Consider the following 19,792-nt stretch of genomic DNA (forward strand, 5'->3'; position numbering starts at 1 on the left):
GTGGCGCCCTTTGACTGCAATGTTCTCATTAGGATAGCTTGTTATAACCAGTCTATGAACATTTCGCCCTGCACTTGTCGATAGTTTCAGCTGTTATTTGTATGTAGATGATGTCATGTAGTATGGGCTATGTTTGCAGTCCTAGCCTACTTACAGTAGACCTATGCAACATTCTTATATGACATTCTTTATATGGGGATGCAGTAGGGTGGAATATATGTTAAGGGCTCAAATATGGATCAAAGATAGAACATTAAACAAATTAACTTCATAAACAACAGGAAATAATTTGCAATTTATATGAAGAATTTAACGATTTATCAGATATTCACGATTTATTGTGCACACGTCAAGCTATGTTTCTGTTGTTGATGCGTGAGTGTGTGTGTGTGTGTGTGTGTGTGTGTGTAGCTTTATATTATTGTAAGATTGATCCAGACCAATCTTGTTGCTTCATAGCCTCAATACCTTTCAGTCAGGCACCATTTAAGGCACCTGTTCAGGGAACTGACAAACAGACTGGGATGTAGCATTTGGCCATGCTTGCTGCCAGTGTCTGGAGTTTACGCACCATGCCGATTATTTTGGAGGATATGATGTGTTCCTCAGCACATATCCCCTCTGTCACCTTCAGAAAAGGTCTTAGAACTGACACACAAACACATATTAAACAAGGCCAATTCAGAATTATACAATTACACAAAACCCTCACAGAAGCCTAAAGTCTAAAGGCCACACACTCTTATTTATTCAAAAAATCTAAATGGAGATCGTCATCGTCGTGTTTAAATAACTCTCAATACCAATTGAGGATCATTCGAATGCCACAGCAAGCATTGTTGCTGACCATGTGCATCCCTTTTTGGCCACAGTCTACCCTTTTTCAAATTAATACTTTCAGTAGGACAATGTACAAGGTCACAAGGCACACATCACTGCATGCTTCCATGGACATGACAGTGACTTAAGTTTATTGTAATGGCCGGCACAGTACCCAGATCTCAGTCCAATAGAGAACCTTAGATACGAAGTGGAACGGGAAAGAAAAAAATCTGCAGGAACTGCGTGATGATATCGAGTCAGCATGGACCAAAATCCCTAAGGAATGTTATCAGCACCTTGCTGCCCCCAATACTTGCTGCCCGTGAAGAACACAGACAGTTCTAGAAATAAAAGGGGGTCCTAACCTGATACTTGATAAGGGGTACCAAATAAAGTGGCCACTGAGTGTGTAAACTAAAAACACATTTATTCAAACTCTCCACTCAGTAACCTGCCATGTTTTCCATTTATAAATAAATTCACAAAACTGTATTTAATCAAAAACTCAGTCAGTGGTGGAATTAATTAATTGTAATTTCAACAATTCTGAAAGATGCAACACTTTTCCGACGCCAACTAAAACCCAATCTGTTCAGACTTCAACCCTGACTCCCAGACATTTGATCAATCGATGATCTCAAATCTAATCAACCTTCAATTAAGCAAGTGATCCTTCAATTAATTCTGACATAGTTCCGTTTCCCTGTCACAGGGTCTTGCTTGCTGAATTCTGTCATTTAGCATGTTTCACTTGGAACAGAAGCACATTCCTCTTAAATGGAGAAGTTAATCGGCTGCACTAGAACAGTCTGTAAGTACGTGGAGTGCAATATTTTGGGGTATTAAATGTAATCAGGGTAATTCTGTAGACAAAATAACAAATAAGATTGATAGTGCATTCCGTATAACTGCATAATACATTCACAGATGGGAACAAAAATGGATTGTGTGTTTTAAAACAATAACACAAGACGAATACGATACCTGCGGGTGGTTGCTGTTAGGGAAGAAAAGTCTTCACAGCTAAGCAGAGAGCAGTTTCCTTGATAAGTCTGCACAAATGTCAAGTTAATTAGGCCTATCTGTTAATGATCTTGTAAAGTGAATGGAGACGCTAAACGTTATGGACATTTCGGCTTCGCTGAATGAAACGCAAAATTAAATCCATTTTGAGCCATTACTTGCCCGTTAAAACCTTCATGAGTCTCAGCAGAAACCCAGGAGCGTGGTGCTTTTCCATCACTCCGTTTAAAATATGAAAAAAAGGAATAAATCATCATGAAATGCGATACTCGCCTGGGGCTGAGGTTCCACGGGGGTTAATGTAGCAAAGCCCCCTGCCTTATAGAAATTCAACAGTCAAAATGCATCAGCGGCACAAAGACATAAACTGTGCAGTATTATTTTCAAAAGCCAAATCGTTTTATATCTACTTGGTGTTCAAATCCGAGGCATTCCATCAAAATTATTTTCACTCTGATTTGAATCCTGAGGAACGCGGTTGACGAGCGCAGGTGGCATCGTCACGATTTCTCTGCATCTCGATGCACTGGAAAAAAAAAAAACCCTCATCTGTGACGAAGCACATCATTTGGTGTAAACATTTATTGGTTTCAAACTGAAATAAAAATGACTTGCACCAGCAAACATTGTACAGCTTTTCAGAATCCACACATTTGGGAGAACAGTAAAAGAAAAAAAAAAATTCAGTTGTATAAATGTGCAAACTGATTTTCCAGTGACCTAAGGACTTAAAAAAAACAAAACAAAAAACAAAAACAAAAAAAAAAACTTTTTTTAAATGACAGATTTGAAACGATTGGGCTAGTGTGAAGAAAAGGTGAGGAGAGGAGTAGAGGAGGGGATAGCTGAGACACATGAAGCTTGAGGATTGCTAAAAATATGCCACCGGTGAGATATGCATTTCTTGACTTATTTTTTTTAAATTAAGTTAAAACCAGACCAGGAACACTGAACCAAAGACAGTGCGCTCATTAGTGCCTGTTACCAGCATAACATTTTGCAGTGAGGAAAACCGGATCGAATTATATATCTACTGTACTATATAAAGTATTTACAAAGATGTGGATCATTTTACGAGCAACACTGAGGTGCCTTCTAGATTTTGTGAAGGAGTAAAACGGGGGAATCCTAATAGAAGGCACAAAAAGAAACTCATGGTGTCGCTTGGGACATGTCCACGGTGGAGTAACCCTGCTGAACCGCGAGCGGCTGGCCAGGGACAGGCTGTGGGGGGGCGGGGGGGGGGCAGGGCCTACCTGGGCCTACCTGCTGTGTCTCACCTGCTGAGCTCTCTGCTTTAAAGGGGGATAAAGCTGAGAGAGGTCGGGAAACAGAGGGACGGGAGAAAAGAATGCAGCTGTACAACCACGCTTTGGGTCTGACACCAGATTTCACAAATATAAAACTTAACTAAAAAAACAAAAAAGAAAAAAAAAAAAAAAGAAAAAAGTACATGCTGCCATTTGAAATGTTCCTGCCAATTCTGAACTCCCCTCCCACACACACAAAATAAAAAATAATAAATGGCCAATTTTTATTTTATAATGGAATTGCTAAGAACATTACAAAGGCAACATATTCCCAAAAGTCTCTACAACTCAAGTGAAAGCCCATTACATCAAGCCAACTTTAGTGAAAAACATGAAGTGGGGAGGGGACAAGGACAGGAAGTGACTGGTAGTGGTGGTGGTGATGGTGGCAGTGGGTGGAGGAGGAGGGGGGTGCTGCGGGGATCCTGCTCTTCGGCGCCCCCTACTGGGAGCTGGCCCGCTCCAGGTTGTGGAAGTCGTAGTGTCTCTTGCTAGTTCTGAGCCGGAAGGCGGCGGGGGGGCTGCTGTGCCGGACCAGGGCGCTCTGTGCCGCGTATTTGGTGGGGAACACGGCCAGGACGGTGTAGCCGGAGGCCGGGTCCCGGGGCGGGGTCGAGGGGTCAGAGTTCGTGTCGCCGTCCCCGGCTCCGCAGTTCAGTCTCGGCGGCGGCGGCGGCGGGGGCGGGGGCAGCGGCGGCGGGGGCTCTGGCAGCCACCGGATGGTGGCCCCCGCCTTGCACAGCTCCCCGAGCAGCGAATCAGCTTCCACACGGCCCATCCCCTCCGGCAGGTCAGTCACTTCCAGGATCCGCCCACTTACTGCGCGGGGGAGAGAGAGAGAGGCGCGTCACTCCCAGAGCAACGACACGCCCGCAAGCCCGATTTATACTTCCTCGCACGACCATTTCGACAAGCGTCACACGACGTTTTGCGTTTATACTTCCGCGAAGGGCCCTGACGAGGGTTCTATTGTCTCTATGGTAACAATACGCCAAACTCCTGACAGTTTTTTTTTTTTTTGACAGTTTAACGTTACCTTTCTGAAAATATGGCAGCACTCGACAGTGAAATAACACTGACCATGACAATAAATTTCAGTGTTCCATCTGGCTATCCAATCAGCACTGCGCGACAAAGCGTAAAGTTCTGTGACATAAAATTCTAGAGCTGCGCGACACCTTTTTTCCGTTGAAAATACGTCATTTTTGTCATGTGACTCGTCACAAGGGTCGTGCGACGAAGTATAAATCAGGCTTTACAGCGTGCGCTTCAGTGGGAGGCAGCGCTGTCCATAAATAAACACGGTTAGCACTCGCATTAAACACAATGGCATTCTGCTTCAGTCAACGTTCTCCCTCCCCAACACAGCCGCTTCCCTTCACTAACGCACACAAGCCGAGACGGGACGGCCGACTTCGTCCTCCAGACTCACCGAAAGCTGTCGTCATCATTTCAGAAAATGCTTTAAACGACCTGGCGCTCTGCGTTTCTTTCACTTCACTTCAGCATTCCTGCACTCCAACTTTCACTCGCAGGGGTACTTTTTTAAAAGCATAACATTTTTTGCTGCTTCGACAATGAATAACTGCTGATACACACGCAAACACAAACACACACACACACACACACACCATCCATACCTTGCTCTCTGATGAGGCACCATGGAGCTTACAAGGACACTTTTGTAAAGACGCACAGAGACAGGCAGGAGAATTACACAGTAAAGCGGAATCGTTCGGGTTCCTGACCTCTACACTATGGTGGAGGGAGATGCCCTACCATTACCTGCTTCACCTACACTGAGATCTGTAGATAGTGCTTTCCTCGTCAGTTTCCTCCCTCGGCCAACCTGTCGAATTCCCATAGGACCCTGGGAAAAAAAAACAACAACGCAGCAACGTTCAGACAGTGATTCCAGTGAACGAATATTCTGCTCTTTCTCTTGGCATTCCGTGCATGTGCGTGTGCGTGTGCACGCGTGGGTGTGTATGTGTGCCTGTGTGTGTTTGTGTGAGCGCGTGTGTATGTATGCGTGTGTGTGTGCCTGTGTGTGTTTGTGAGCGCGCGTGTGTATGTATGTGTGTGTGTGTGTCTGTGTGTGTGTGTGTGTTTGTGTGAGCGTGTGTGTGTGTGTGTGCATTTCTGTGCGTGTGTTTGGTCCTCACCTGGTGGTTGGGGACAATGTGAGGTCCATGGATGAGGGGGGGACGGATGGGAGGGGTGTACTGGAGGGGCTGCCCCAGCAGGGGGTACCGTGCGTCACCTGGGGAGGGACAACACACTTAGGCACGCACGTAATAATAATAATAACAATAATAATGCACCTTATATAGTGCTTTTTGCACACTCAAACTCAATGTGCATATGTGCAAAAAATAAATAAATAAATTAAAATGAAAAAAGCTCAGTACACTGACAGACATTAAAAAGATTACAAACAGAAAACAATGCAGAAAAAATGCACCACATAACCTAAGAGATCAGCCAGAAAGTAAAGTTGTAAACTGCTGATGAGTCCACATCGCAAGGCTGTGATTGGCCGGTTTGGCCGCAGAGGGATAACTCAGTAACTCCGCTGAGAGGAACAAACGGCACTCGGCCCGGACTCTGCCCCCCCCCCCTCCCCCCCGCGGCTCACCTTGTCCCGGGACGAACGGCCGGGAGAACTGGGGCATGATGGAGATGGGGGCGAGGCCGGGACGGACGTTCTTCATGTTGGTCAGGTGGGCGGGGGCGGGGGACTGGGCCGGGGAGGAGCTGGGGCTTCCTAGCTGGGGACTGCTCTGCAGGGGCAAGGGACGGGGGGAGGGGGGGGGTTTATGCCTATTTATGCAACAACAGCTGTACCGCACGGAATCCGGGACAAATAAAGTTCACATTTACCACACTGCTCTGAGCCACTGACTTAACAGGCGAGAATACAGAAAATTGATCAAGCTGCACACACACAGGGCTGCGTCAATCGAAGGGACAGGTCAGGTCAGGTCAGGTCAGGTCAAGGCTGTGGATTTGATTCTCAGTGTAATTGGGAAGATGGGTAGCTGGTGCTGTCAGGCCTGGTCCTGAAGACTCCAGGGGTTCCACAAACCCTCTGGTTCCACAAAGAGTCCTGGTGAACCATTCCATAAATGATTAATCCCCTATGACAGTGGTATTCTACCTCAGTCCTGGGGACCCCCCCTGCTGATGCTGGTTTTCGTTTCAACCCCAATTGCAATCCCAGAATTTTAATTTTTCAAATTTTGGTGCTTTTCATGCTTTAGTGGGATTATTTACCCTCTTCAGCCACATTATGTCAGGAATAGGTGTGCATGCCATTAACGTCTTATGTCCGCATTGTGCTATACTGCAAACTGTATTAAAAAAACAGCTGAATTATTTAACCGACTAAGTCAAAGACTGAGGTGAATCAATAGCTAGGTGTCTGAACAGGTGCGGATTCTAAGGCTGCTTTCACACCGGATGCGTTCTATCGGCATGGAAACGCGAGACTCACTTCCTGTCGTGGTTTTTTTTGAAGCCAACTCTGAAAAATGCGCAGGAGGCGTCGTCTTTTTTTTTTTTTTTCGCGCTGTTGCTCGGCAACGGCACTCTGCTCCTGTCAATCGCTTGCGTAACGTATTTAATGTCATTAGCTCCCTCATTTCACCCGAAAATAACTTCCCATCTACGTCCTCACGGCACTAATGTGTCGTCGTGCCTTGGACCGATTATTTTTTGTCATGGAAGTTACGATTCGTGAAATCGTACAACTGCCAGTGGCCAGGAACTGTCACGACCAACTTCTCTTTCATCTTCTCCTTTATTTACAGAAGAAGCTAACGGCATACTCAAGGCCCGCCTCTACTGTCATGCGATTGGACGGCAGAATGACAGTGACGTGGGGCGCTTTCTTGACTCAGAACACTTAAAAATAGGCCCATTTTCAGCTCCATGGGCCCCTAAAAACAGCGATGTGCCTGAGGGGCTCGGCGTGACACAGCAGCGTAAAAAACGCTTCAAACTCATTTAAAATAATCAGAAAACAGGCGCCCCCAGCTGCTAAAGCACCCGATGAGAACGAGGGAGCCTACAAAGAGAGACTGAGTTTCACTGTAGAATCTGAGGAAAATATCGGAGCCCATGACCCTCAGACTGACAGTCCAGCGGTCCCCATACACCCCCACATGCCGTCCTATAGGGGCATTATTACCATGGCACCCAATTTTGTACTACACAGGGGCAGTGTTACCATAGCACCACAATCTGTCCTAAAAAAAAAAAAGTCTGTTGTACGTCGCTCTGGATAAGAGCGTCTGCTAAATGCCTGTAATGTAATGTAATGTAATGTAAAACAGCAGGGTTACCATGGCAACACAGCCGTCCTAACTGGGGGCGGAGTTACCTGCGATGTGTCGAGACTGGGGAGGTCTGTACACTTCTGGCCCCTCTGGTGGTCCAGGCTGTAGTATTTGTGGTGCTTCCACTGGGGGGGGGAGTGCGCCCGGGGCTGCTGGTTCGGGGGTAACGTCAGCTGCATCATGAGCATGCCGCTGCCGTGAGGGGGGGGCACACCTGCACGAAAAAAACAAAACATCACAGTGACATCACAGGCCACTCCCTGAACTGCGTGCGCACGAAACGCCACACTTCACCACATCAGCACTGGCACAGACTACAAGGCACAGAGAAGCCATTACTACACGCAGGCACAGAGAGGTCATTACTACACACAGGCACAGAGAGGTCATTACTACACACAGGCACAGAGAGGTCATTACTACACACAGGCACAGAGAGGCCATTACTACACATACGCACAGAGAGGTCATTACTACACACAGGCACAGAGAGGTCATTACTACACACAGGCACAGAGAGGTCATTACTACACACAGGCACAGAGAGGCCATTACTACACACAGGCACAGAGAGGTCATTACTACACACAGGCACAGAGAGGTCATTACTACACACAGGCACAGAGAGGTCATTACTACACACAGGCACAGAGAGGTCATTACTACACACAGGCACAGAGAGGTCATTACTACACACAGGCACAGCTGCAACAAAAGTTAACAGAAACAAAAGCAATGTTTTTTTCCCCCATTAGTACATAATTTCTCCTCCTCAATTAAAGACAAAAATAGTACCTCTTGTTCATTTTTCCCCAATAGTTCTGGCAAATTTAATTGCGCACACAAACCCATGACAATCTTAATATGCAATGTGTTACCAGCAATTAAACGTAGCATTTGTACAGAGCAGTGATGTTGACTCATGCATTATTCAAAGGGGCCTGGGCACCGAGATCGAGCTCCAAGGATGAAGACATAAATACTTAATCGTGTTAAAATTTCCGTCCGCAAAGCAGCCAATTAAAATACGTTTGCTCAGTGAGCGAGGCTGTGTTACTGGACCTTCTCTTCACCCCCCCTGCCCCAAAATGGCTTCTCTTCATTATGATTATTTCAACAGCAGCAGAAACTAAAGAAAGGCTTAATTCTCTCCTCTGGCTGAGGTACGTGAGCGATTGTTTCAAGGGGAACCAAAAACAGGATCAGAGGTTTTCACCACTCTGAAAGTCTCCTCTAAAAATAAAATCAACAGAAGACCGTTTCCTAATGATTTTTTAACAGGGTGCACAATCGTTTGGCCTCAGAAGGAGACAAAGAGGCTCAGATGAAATGAACCAGATCTGAGGACACCATTATGATCCTTTCTTTCTGCGGTCAGATCCACTCTCCTGTAGTGCTCCATTGTTAATTTGATCACATATGGAAGGGAACATTAATCCTTGCACACAATTTCTTCTGCTGCTTTTCTCCAAATCCAATCTCTCCTTAATCCCTCTCTCTCTCTATATATGTATATATATATACATACACACACACCCACACACACATATATATATTTCTGTCACCAATCTGAGCAAAAATGTAATTCCAGGATTTAAAAGGCAGTTTTTATGAGTCCTAAAAAGACGGGAGGACGGCTGAAAACGTTCGGGGAAATCAGAATTAACTCGAGAAACATAAAACAGCAAATTAGATTTCGGAGGCTTGCGAGGGCCTCTTTAAAGACACGATAATAGGGAACCAAACACTAGAGGAATCACTTTTTAATTACCACCCCATATCTCCAATAATTAGATTGTAAAGACGGGGAAAGCAGGCTGAATTAGCTCAGAGTCACAGGGGTCTTAAGGCATTGGGACGGCTGTTCTTTATAGCTGTCCGGGTAATATGGTGGGGTTCTCAGAGCTGTGAATGCCGTCCACCTCCATTTTGATTGGTGTGAGGAGTAATTTGCCAAAAGGAGTAAATGTATTTAACCGCACTTCCCTCTGTTGTGTGCGAGCTCAGGATGGACTCACTCGTATTGTGAAGACGGGAGAGGTGAGGATTTGGAGTGAAGGCTAGAGGCGCAGGAAAAGAATGGAAAGAAAGAGAGAGAGAGCTATCTCTGGACACCATGGTGCCGGAAGCCAGCCCTGTACACCATTTTGAAATCATAAAAATGCATCAAATGAAATCTGCATGTATGGCAGCTACAGTAATGACATACTTCTAGAACAGAAGTGAAATGTTGGCAGTGTGATTGGTCTCTCAGAACAGCGTGGACTGTGACTGGTCTCTGTTAGAACAGAGTGGAATGTGATTGGTCTCTGCTAGAACAGAGTGGATTGTGATTGGGTACCTGCACACTGCTGGCCGGGGAGCTGCTGGGAGCTGCAGGGGGAGGACGTCCGAGGGAACTGCATCTGCTCTGAGCCCGGAGGAGGCAGGAAACTCACAGAGGAGCTGAGGGCATGCAACACACACACACACAACCACACACACACACACACACACACACACAAAGAGAGAGGAAGTCAGGTCATGCCCAGTGCAGATACCCAAAAGCACAGATGACTAGTCAGACCTGACACATTCAGCACACTGCTTTAAACTGGGAAGAAATGCTGAACTAGATATATACTACACATACTGGGGGGTTCCAAACAATATCTCTTTTTGAAAGCAGTGAATATCGTTTTGTTATTATTCATCAGTGAGCTGAGTAAATATGTTTCTGAAATCAATTGTCATGGAAATCAAAACAATGCAGTCCCGTAGGCATTTATCATAATACCATATTAATAACAAAAAAGTGAAACGCGTTTTATTTAATTAATTTTCTCCTGACAGTCTGATAGTGATACACTGGAAGCTGATATAAGCTGATATAAGCAGATATAAGCAGATATAGGCAGATATAGGCAGATATTACATTACATTACATTACAAGCATTTAGCAGACGCTCTTATCCAGAGCGACTTACACAACTATTTTACATAGCATTTTACATTGTATCCATTTATACAGCTGGATATATACTGAAGCAATGCAGGTTAAGTACCTTGCTCAAGGGTACAACGGCAGTGTCCTACCCGGGAATCGAACCTGCGACCTTTCGGTTACAAGTCTAGTTCCTTACCCACTGTGCTACACAGATATAGGCAGATATAGGCAGATATAGGCAGATATAAGCTGATATAGGCAGATATAAGCTGATATAGGCAGATATAGGCAGATATAATCTGATATAGGCAGATATAATCTGATATAGGCAGATATAAGCTGATATAGGCTGATATAGGTAGATATAAGCTGATATAAGCAGATATAAGCTGATATAAGCTGATATAAGCTGATATAGGCAGATATAGGCTGATATAAGCTGATGTAGGCTGATATAGGTAGATATAAGCTGATATAGGCAGATATAGGCAGGTATAAGCCGATATAGGCAGATATAAGCTGATATAGGCAGATATAGGCAGATATAGGCAGATATAAGCAGATATAGGCAGATATAGGCAGATATAGGCCGTATGGATGTGCAGCAGGCTAGCTGCAGGAGGCAGGCAGCAGGCCCCAGGAGGAGCAGCCCTCTATACTGGGGCGCGCATGAAGGATGGGGTGGAGAGGAGCGTCTCCAAACGGGACGGGCGCAGTTATATTAATACCCGCCGAATCGCCTGCATCATAAATCATCTTGAGAGCGACCTACTAAAAAGAGAGGCACTTCTTCAGGGAGGAGGGGAAGAGGCTGAAAACGACCTCTCCTCGTCTTCCGTCAACCCAGCCCGCTAGAGATCCGCTCCCCCCCACCCCCTGCCACCTTTAAGCGGCAGGACGTCCTGGGTAGTGTGCTCTGAAACGGGGCCCGCTACGGACGGGACGCTGCGGTACGGGACAGGACGCTGCGGTACGGGACAGGGCGCTGCGGTACGGGACAGGACGCTGCGGGGCGGGACAGGGCGCTGCGGTACGGGACAGGACGCTGCGGTACGGGACAGGGCGCTGCGGGGCGGGACAGGGCGCTGCGGGGCGGGACGGGGGCGGAGCTCACCTCATGGTGCTCTGCTGGCCGGGAGGAATAACACTGTAGTACACCTGCACGCTGGAGGCCGGGACAGGGCCCTGGCTGGACTGGCTGGGGATCAGCATGGGCTGCTGATACGTCTGCTGCGGCATGCCCTGGGACCCCTGGGCCATGGATACCTGCCCACACACAGAGGAGCAGCTTCACCAATGAGAATCACCGCTGGGCACAGACATCCACAGCTCCACCAATGAAAAGCACCGCTGGGCACAGACATCCGCAGCTCCACCAATGAAAAGCACCGCTGGGCACAGACATCCACAGCTCCACCAATGAAAAGTGTCCGTTTATTATTATTATTTTTTGTTTATTAATTTTAAGTTGACAAGCCTATAGCTAAATCATTACCATTCAAAAAGAACACCGATTCAAAAGTGAGAAGTAAGAGTGTTCATTTAAAGGTTTCAATATAAAACCACTATTGAGGAATGAGTTCCAAAATGACATTCAATTTGCAGTGAAACTAATGACTACACACACACACTCACTCACACTCACACACACTCACACCACCACACACACTCACAACACTACACACACATCAACTAACACCAGTTACACACACTCACACAAACACACACACACACACACACACCAGCATGCGTACCTGATAAGACGGCACGGTCGGGTACTGGACCATCATGCCCTGCATCTGCGCCCCCATGCTGGCGTGCTGGCTGCCGAGCAGGCTCTGGCTCTGGGGCTGTGGCAGCCCCACCAGGCTCTGGTAGCTCTGCGGCTGATTTGGCATCACGGTCTGATAGCCTGGAGAGAGAGAGAGAGAGCAGAACCACGGCTAAAGTCCACAGAGGCCCACGATACTCACACAGTCAACAACACCACCGCGTCCCGACGAAAAATGGGACCATTAGGAATTCAAATTAACAAAAAAATAAAATGAAAAAATAACCGGAATAAATGTACGAAACGTAAAATAAAAAGAATATCGCGTATGATTCAAATTCTCATTAACGTAATTGCATAATTAACGTAAATAGGCGTCACAAAATGGCAGCCACTGAAATGTAATGGCTTTAAAGAGATGATTCACCCTCCCGAGCTGCTGCAGCTTGTTAGAAAGTTTCTAAAGACGACTGGGTCATTTAAGAGCTTATTTTCCTGTGGATACAATCGCAATTATGCACAGAGCCGCCAAATGGCTTATTTTTGCAAATGATACCATTTGGTTTTATTATTGTTAGCATCTTAAATGGATTTTAAACAGAACCAAATGGCTCTTCATCATCCACAAATATATTATAATTTACTTTGAAATGAGACAGCTGCCATTTTTGGGTCAGAAGGCCATTTCTCCATGTAAGAAAATCAAACAGTAAAATTAGGGTTAAAAAATGAGGGCTTCCCTTTCAGATATATTCATACATCATTACAGCCACAGAAATATAATGACTTCAAGCACTATTCATACCTTTTAATATATATATAAATGCAGTTCATTTACCATTTTTAACAATTAGCAAGTAGGCTATTTTAGTTCAATTAATAGGAAAACAAATACTGAAAAAATGATTAGGAAGATAGCCAGGTGAAAGGCAGTTGCTTCAAAAATGTTTACACACAGTCAGCCAAAAAAAGAAATAAACAGAGCAAGAACAAATGAGACAAATCAAAAGGACAGTTGAGAGAAACAAACTGGTAAGAGCTTCTTTCAGAGTGTAATTAATGGCACTGAATATCAAACCCTAACGGAACATGACAGCACTGCACAAACCCCAAAGCCCCTCTCAGCTCCTCCTTTACAGCACAAACCCCAAAGCCCCTCTCAGCTCCTCCTTTACAGCACAAACCCCAAAGCCCCTCTCAGCTCCTCCTTTACAGCACAAACCCCAAAGCCCCTCTCAGCTCCTCCTTTACAGCACAATCAATAGCCGCTCTCATGCTCTCCTTACATGCATAAACCACCAAAGCCCTCTCAGCTCCTCCTTTCACAGCACAAAACCAAAGCCCCTCTAGCTCCTCCTTTAAGCACAAACCCAAGCCCCTCTCAGCTCCTCTTTTGAGCAAACCCAAGCCCTCTCAGCTCCTCCTTACAGCACAAACCCCAAAGCCCTCTCAGCTCCTCCTTTACAGCACAAACCCCAAGCTCCCTCTCAGCTCCTCCTTTACAGCACGAAACCCCAAAGCCCTCTCAGCCTCCTCCTTTACAGCAAACCCCAAAGCCCCTCTCATCTCCTTTTACAGCACAAACCCAAAGCCCACTTTCAGCTCCTCCTTTACAGACAAACCCAAAGCCTCTCAGCTCCTTTAAAGCACAAACCCCAAAGCCACTTCAGCTCTCCTTTACGCACAAACCCCAAAGCCCTCTCAGCTCCCCTTTAACACAAAAAAACCCAAAGCCCTCTCAGCTCCTCTTTACAGCACAAACCCAAAGCCCTCTCAGCTCTCCTTTACAGCACAAACCCAAAGCCCTCTCAGCTCTCCTTTCAGCACAACCCCAAAGCCCTCTCACTCCTCCTTTACGCACAAACCCCAAAGCCCCTCTCAGCTCCTCCTTTACAGCACAAACCCAAGCCCTCTCAGCTCCTCCTTTACAGCACAAACCCCAAAGCCCCTCTCAGCTCCTCCTTTACAGCACAAACCCCAAAGCCCCTCTCAGCTCCTCCTTTACAGCACAAACCCCAAAGCCCCTCTCAGCTCCTCCTTTACAGCACAAACCCCAAAGCCCCTCTCAGCTCCTCCTTTACAGCACAAACCCAAAGCCCCTCTCAGCTCCTCCTTTACAGCACAAACCCCAAAGCCCCTCTCAGCTCCTCCTTTACAGCACAAACCCCAAATCCTCTCTCAGCTCCTCCTTTACAGCACAAACCCCAAAGCCCCTCTCAGCTCCTCCTTTACAGCACAAACCCAAAGCCCCTCTCAGCTCCTCCTTTACAGCACAAACCCCAAAGCCCCTCTCAGCTCCTCCTTTACAGCACAAACCCCAAAGCCCCTCTCAGCTCCTCCTTTACAGCACAACCCAAATCCTCTCTCAGCTCCTCCTTTACAGCACAAACCCCAAAGCCCCTCTCAGCTCCTCCTTTACAGCACAAACCCCAAAGCCCCTCTCAGCTCCTCCTTTACTGCACAGTTCTAAAGGCTTCAAAGAGTATTCATTACATCCCATTTACAGCAAAGCGATAGAAAAGGTCAAAGTTTCCTCTTACAGCCCTGAAATTCAAAAAAATGAATCAACACTCAGTAAGTCTGTCAAGTTCTGAGATCCTCAGCTCCTGAAGGTAAGGAATAAAAACAAAGAGGGGAAAAAAGAAGAAAAAAAGTATTTTTTTTATGGGCAAATAAAGGCTTACCGTAACGAGGGCTTATTTTACGGGAGCTGCGTCCCCCTTTCACTAAAACGGGGCTCTTATCTGGGAGAGTGCATCAGTTTCAAGGTTACCGGGGAGACCGTATCGCTGACGATTGGTTTAAAAAAATAAAAAAAATAAAAAAACCCAGTGCCGGGAGATGTACCGGGAGAGCAGCACTGGGGGGGGGGGGGTGGCTGGGATTTTTCAATTTCTCCCTGCTTTTTCGCCGTGGCGACCGTAATCAATTTGGCCGGGGACGAGAGTGGAAGTGGGACAAAAGGACCGGGCGGCTGGGCGGGCTCCCCGTGGGGCGGGAGGCGGGGGCTATTTTAGGCCCCATTCTCTCACCTGCACTTACACGCCCAGCGTGAGGCGAATGTAATATTAAACACCCTCCATTCGAGCTGACTGCGCAGGGGGCGAGGGGGTATGAGGGGGGAGGACACAGGCAGGGGGATGCTTTGTGCACTAATGTGCCCCAGCACTGAATGTGTTTCAAAGGCACTTCTAACAGCTCGCTACGCGCCCCCCCCCCCGCCCCCCCCACCCTCCTCACCGCCCACACCCCCAAGCCCTCCCCCACCCCGCCCCCCCCCCCCCCCCCCCCCCCCATGTGAGAGGTTTAAAGGCAGCCGCTTTGAGGCGAACAAAACCTCAACACCCCCTTTCCTTCCTCTCCCTGTTACTGTTGGGATGCTGTGACATTTGTGAGATTTCTCAGTTCTAGCAGCATAATCTTCCATGGGGGGGAGGGAGGGGGGGGGGGCATGAAATGCAATAACGCAGTTTTAAAACCCACTGCTACTTTAATTAAAATCATTCGTTCGAAAAAGCACAATATGAACACTAGACTGACCTCAGTAAACTGTGCAAGAAATACTGAAAAGGTCCGTTTGATGGTCATTCAATCATCTCATTTGAGGATCGACAGTTATTTTGCTTTTATTTTAGTAATTACCATTCACGCGCCATTGTGAGTGCACCAAACCCTTGTGAAATGACGAGACTGAAATGAATGATGTTGAATCCCTCTCTGCTGTGGGCCATCCTCTGCTTGTTACCCTCTCTGCTTTCTCACAGGTGACAAAGCAAGAAAAGATGGCGAATGGCCTGTCCGCTATCCTTCCAAGTGACATATACGTGTGCATGGTTGCGTATTAGGTTTGCACAATACATGAGGGTTTTTCGAAGCGTAATAGGAACGATGTCGGCATGACGGACGGTAATTTTGCGGAGGTCCAAAGCCGGCAGCTGAAGAGCAGTGAGAAGCTGAAAAAGAGACCGGTTCACTGTGAGAATCATAATCCTCTCAGACAGCACCCCGGTCCCGAATTCTGCCCCTCCGATTCGCTCCGACGCCGCTCCCTCCCGCCCCTGCCACACAGACCACCAATGACATGCCTGAACCGCGCTGCCAATCAAAATAAAAACCGAATTGGGAAACAGCGGCTGAGGCCGCTTCCCCGCCGACTGAGAGCGAACGCTGAAGGCTTCAGACCCGCATCACACTGCTGTAAAAGCAGCACAACGGACCCAGCTGGGAGGGGAGCCATGCTAACCGTGCGTTTGATTAGAGCCAGACACTGTTCTCCGACAAAAACTGTGGGACATTGAGGGTCCTCTGTAGGAGAAAGAGAACACCCCCCCCACCTCCCCGGCGCACCCCGCCCCCCCCCCCCCCCCACCTGCGCAAGGTGAGGGGAAAGTGGCGTGAAAGGCGGGCGTTCGCCGCTAATGAGCACAGACCACCTGGGACCGCAGGTACTAAGATGGCCGCCGGTGAACGTCTAGAGAACGTTGAAGGACAGCCCAGTTACATTCCTGTCTGTCTGTTAGAAAAAGTGATGATATTAATGTCACCCCAGCTGTGTTATCCTGCATTTACTGACCCGGGCAAATTCTGCAAAAGTTTGCACGCAAACCTGGTGGTAACAATACCCTAAAGTTCATAATTTAGGCCAAACTCCAAATGGCCCCTAAGGTTGAGGAATTGGAAGTGCCCCACCTGAGCGTCTAAGGGTCGTTCCAATGTACGCGATGCTAATATGTGTGCTGCTGTTCGTATTGACCAGAACGTGCTAGCCAGCTAGCTTCAGCGCCATTTCTCCTTCTGTTGAACGTGACGTTGGAAAGCCAGTCGCCCCCTGCGTGTCCCAGCATGCCCCTGGGCGCGGGTTTACCTGACTGCTGGGCGGGCTGGGGCAGCGGCTGGTTCTGGGGGCTGTTGTAGTGCACTGGGGTGACCGGTCGGTACTGCTGGCTGGAGTGTGGGTACTGGCCGGGGGCGCAGTAACACGCAGGCATCTGTAGGGGGAAGCAGAGTCACCGTCACAGCCTCTAATCTCCTGGCTGTGAAATATGGGCCATCGCTACATTGCCCCATTACTGTATGATCACACGCAGTGCATCACACACCCCGACAGGCAATGGGCCTGCTGAAGCTGTTCAAATGAAGGGGGAGGTGCACAGGAAGCACAAGCACCATGTTTTATGTGCACAGCAACACCTACTGACATTTCAATATCGCATTAGAAACAATTACCAATAATATTTCACCATGTTTTAACAGATAATTTTGAAATATTGCTTTAGATCTCGGAAAGGCCGGCTGGACATCGGTCGGGCAAGTAAAGCAAAGGAATGAAGTGTGGGGAGGGAAACATGCACCACTGGGCGAACCGGACCACTGCCATTAGACAGCATCAGTAACCGTAGCAACGGGCTGGACATCCCCAAGCGGACAGGAAGTGACGCGCGAGCCTTACCTGCTGCATGGGCTGCTGGATGTAGCCCTGCTGCTGCATGATGGGCTGGCTGACGGAGGGGGCGGAGCCGGCGTAGGCGGGGGCGGGGCCGGGCTGGCCCGGGGGCGGGGCCACCATGTAGCCGGCCTGCTGGGGCGCCTGCAGCACCATGGAGGAGGAGTACAGGGCGGTGTGGCCGTCGGGCCCCTCTGCCGAGGCCTGCCGCACCAGGTTCATGTGGCTGAACTGGGCCCCCAGGTTGTCTTGCTGCGGGGGGGGGGGGCACAGGGGAAAATGATCACACCCCCCCCAGAATCCCTCACCACCGGCCCCCAGTGCACAGAATCACCCCGTTTCATAAAGCTATCCCAAGCCTGAAGGTCACTCCCAGCTAATCTGGCTCACCGTGAATTACTTAATTTTTTCCTGAGTTGGTGGGCAGGGGAACTTCTAAATTTATAGCCACAGATAAATTTAATACTGGGTGCAAAATTAATCATTTAAAGCCCAAGTCTTTTCATTTAAAGCAGTCTTCCCAAGATATAATTAGCCATTAAGGGATTTTTATGGGCAGGGGGAGGTCAGGAGCGATTGAATTGCATCAGTGGACAAAGGGAGCAAAAGCAGGGCACACAAAAAAGTAATGTAATTAACCATGGACTCATCCACAAGCCAGGAATTAAAGCTGCTTACGGAAAACAGGCTTCATAAAGGGGAGCAGCAGCTTTGTCCCAGAGGAGAGTCACGTCTCTGCAAGCTGAACTCTGAACTAGCAAATGACTGGTCTGGCGCAGCGCACTGTCTGAGCGTGTTTTATGCTGTCCACATGCAAATTAACCACTTTTCTGCAATGCATTACAATGTAATAAATTATGCATGCATGCAGCCCAGTGCTACAGCCTATGTTTTGCTTTCCATTAACGGAATCACCTTTCATACATCCCCTATGAGTTTACCCCACATCTAGCCGGCTTCACTCCAATTCCAGTTGCCATCAGACATTTCAAAGTATTGATTTCAGCCAATACTGTTACAGTATGGGACCAAGCCCACGTCCAGCAGCACAAGCCTAACAGGCAGACAGCTGTAAGCAAAACACAGAGAGGTGGACAGCCCAGCATGGGAGGGGTAGCAGGGGGTGTCACGAGATGAGCCACGGGGAAATGGAGAGACAGGACCCCCCCCCCCCACACACACACCCGCCCCCCACCCACAAAAACAGCCACAGTCAGGTTCACAGAGACACACACCTAAACCAAGGGTGCACAACAAGGGCCGGTCCGTTTCGGGATTTTGTGCCAACTTCTGCTCTTAATTATTTCATCAGCTCAAATCGTACCTCGATCTGATTAAAGCACCAGCTACAGCTACAGCCACAGGCTGCAAGTGCATCCTAAAGATCTCACCGAGCTCAAGCACAGGAGAAAACCAGCTTAGTTTTTAGAGCTGTCAGCGAACCAAAACCAAGGCAACCGGTTGGAGGAGAAATCCGGCATGCGGACCGGCCCCCTCCAGCAGGACCGGAGCTGTGCACCCCTGGGGTGGTGGGGGGGAGGGGGGAGAGAAGAGAAGAGGAGAGGCGGTACCACAGTGTACTGTTGGTTAGGGGAGACGGGCAGGAGCTGGGACGGGTAAGAGGCCGTGGAGTACTGCAGGGGTTGGGCGGAGGGCTGCAGAGGCCGAATCGGCTGAAGAGGCAACGGGTGGGACAGGGACAGAGAGAGGGAGGGGTCCACGGCGCCAGAGAGAGAGAGAGAGAGAGAGGGAGGTTAAAAAATGAAATAAATGAGAGTAACATGGAAGACTGGGAGAGTAACAGGACAGTCCTTTCACAGAACAAGGCTTCCCCTACGCTAGGGGTGGTGGGGGGGGGTGGGAGAGGAGGTTAAACTTCACAAGGTGGAGAGATAACATGGGGGGTAATCAGACTGCAATGTGTCAATATTAATTTGGACAATAAGAGGCGATTAATTACAGCATGGAATGAGGGTCTCCTACAGAGGCCATGTGAGAAAGTTAAATAGAGAAAACGAAAGGGGAAAGCAGTTACAGATCACATGCCCCATCCCATCGCCCTGTCCTGGCTGCCCCTGCATGGAGCCTGCGCTCGACTGGTCAGTGCGATTACCCAATCACGCGCAGCACTGAGGCAGCTTAGCCCCGCCCCTCTGT

General features: G+C 48.1%; 1 protein-coding gene across 11 annotated transcripts in view; it reads right to left on the reverse strand.

The window, feature by feature from the left end:
• Nucleotides 1–2,409: 2,409 nt before the first annotated feature.
• Nucleotides 2,410–19,792, reverse strand: part of LOC135241349 (R3H domain-containing protein 1) — a 32,759-nt gene continuing 15,376 nt past the window's right edge. For 4 of the 11 annotated variants that reach the window (XM_064311628.1, XM_064311623.1, XM_064311630.1 and 1 more), the window contains 12 exons: nucleotides 19,207–19,308; nucleotides 17,642–17,887; nucleotides 17,057–17,180; nucleotides 12,176–12,333; nucleotides 11,536–11,687; nucleotides 9,837–9,940; nucleotides 9,514–9,555; nucleotides 7,540–7,709; nucleotides 5,794–5,938; nucleotides 5,321–5,418; nucleotides 4,941–5,025; nucleotides 2,410–3,974 (listed from right to left, as the gene is read on the reverse strand). In XM_064311628.1, coding sequence (XP_064167698.1) covers nucleotides 3,598–3,974; nucleotides 4,941–5,025; nucleotides 5,321–5,418; nucleotides 5,794–5,938; nucleotides 7,540–7,709; nucleotides 9,514–9,555; nucleotides 9,837–9,940; nucleotides 11,536–11,687; nucleotides 12,176–12,333; nucleotides 17,057–17,180; nucleotides 17,642–17,887; nucleotides 19,207–19,308 — 1,803 coding nt within the window. In that variant the 3' untranslated portion in view covers nucleotides 2,410–3,597. The remainder of the gene's footprint in view (nucleotides 3,975–4,940; nucleotides 5,026–5,320; nucleotides 5,419–5,793; nucleotides 5,939–7,539; nucleotides 7,710–9,513; nucleotides 9,556–9,836; nucleotides 9,941–11,535; nucleotides 11,688–12,175; nucleotides 12,334–17,056; nucleotides 17,181–17,641; nucleotides 17,888–19,206; nucleotides 19,309–19,792) is intronic. The other 7 variants (XM_064311626.1, XM_064311624.1, XM_064311632.1 and 4 more) reach the window with 5 other exon arrangements.

The sequence above is a fragment of the Anguilla rostrata genome, chromosome 15, assembly GCF_018555375.3.
Source record: "Anguilla rostrata isolate EN2019 chromosome 15, ASM1855537v3, whole genome shotgun sequence".
NCBI classification, from domain to species: domain Eukaryota; kingdom Metazoa; phylum Chordata; class Actinopteri; order Anguilliformes; family Anguillidae; genus Anguilla; species Anguilla rostrata.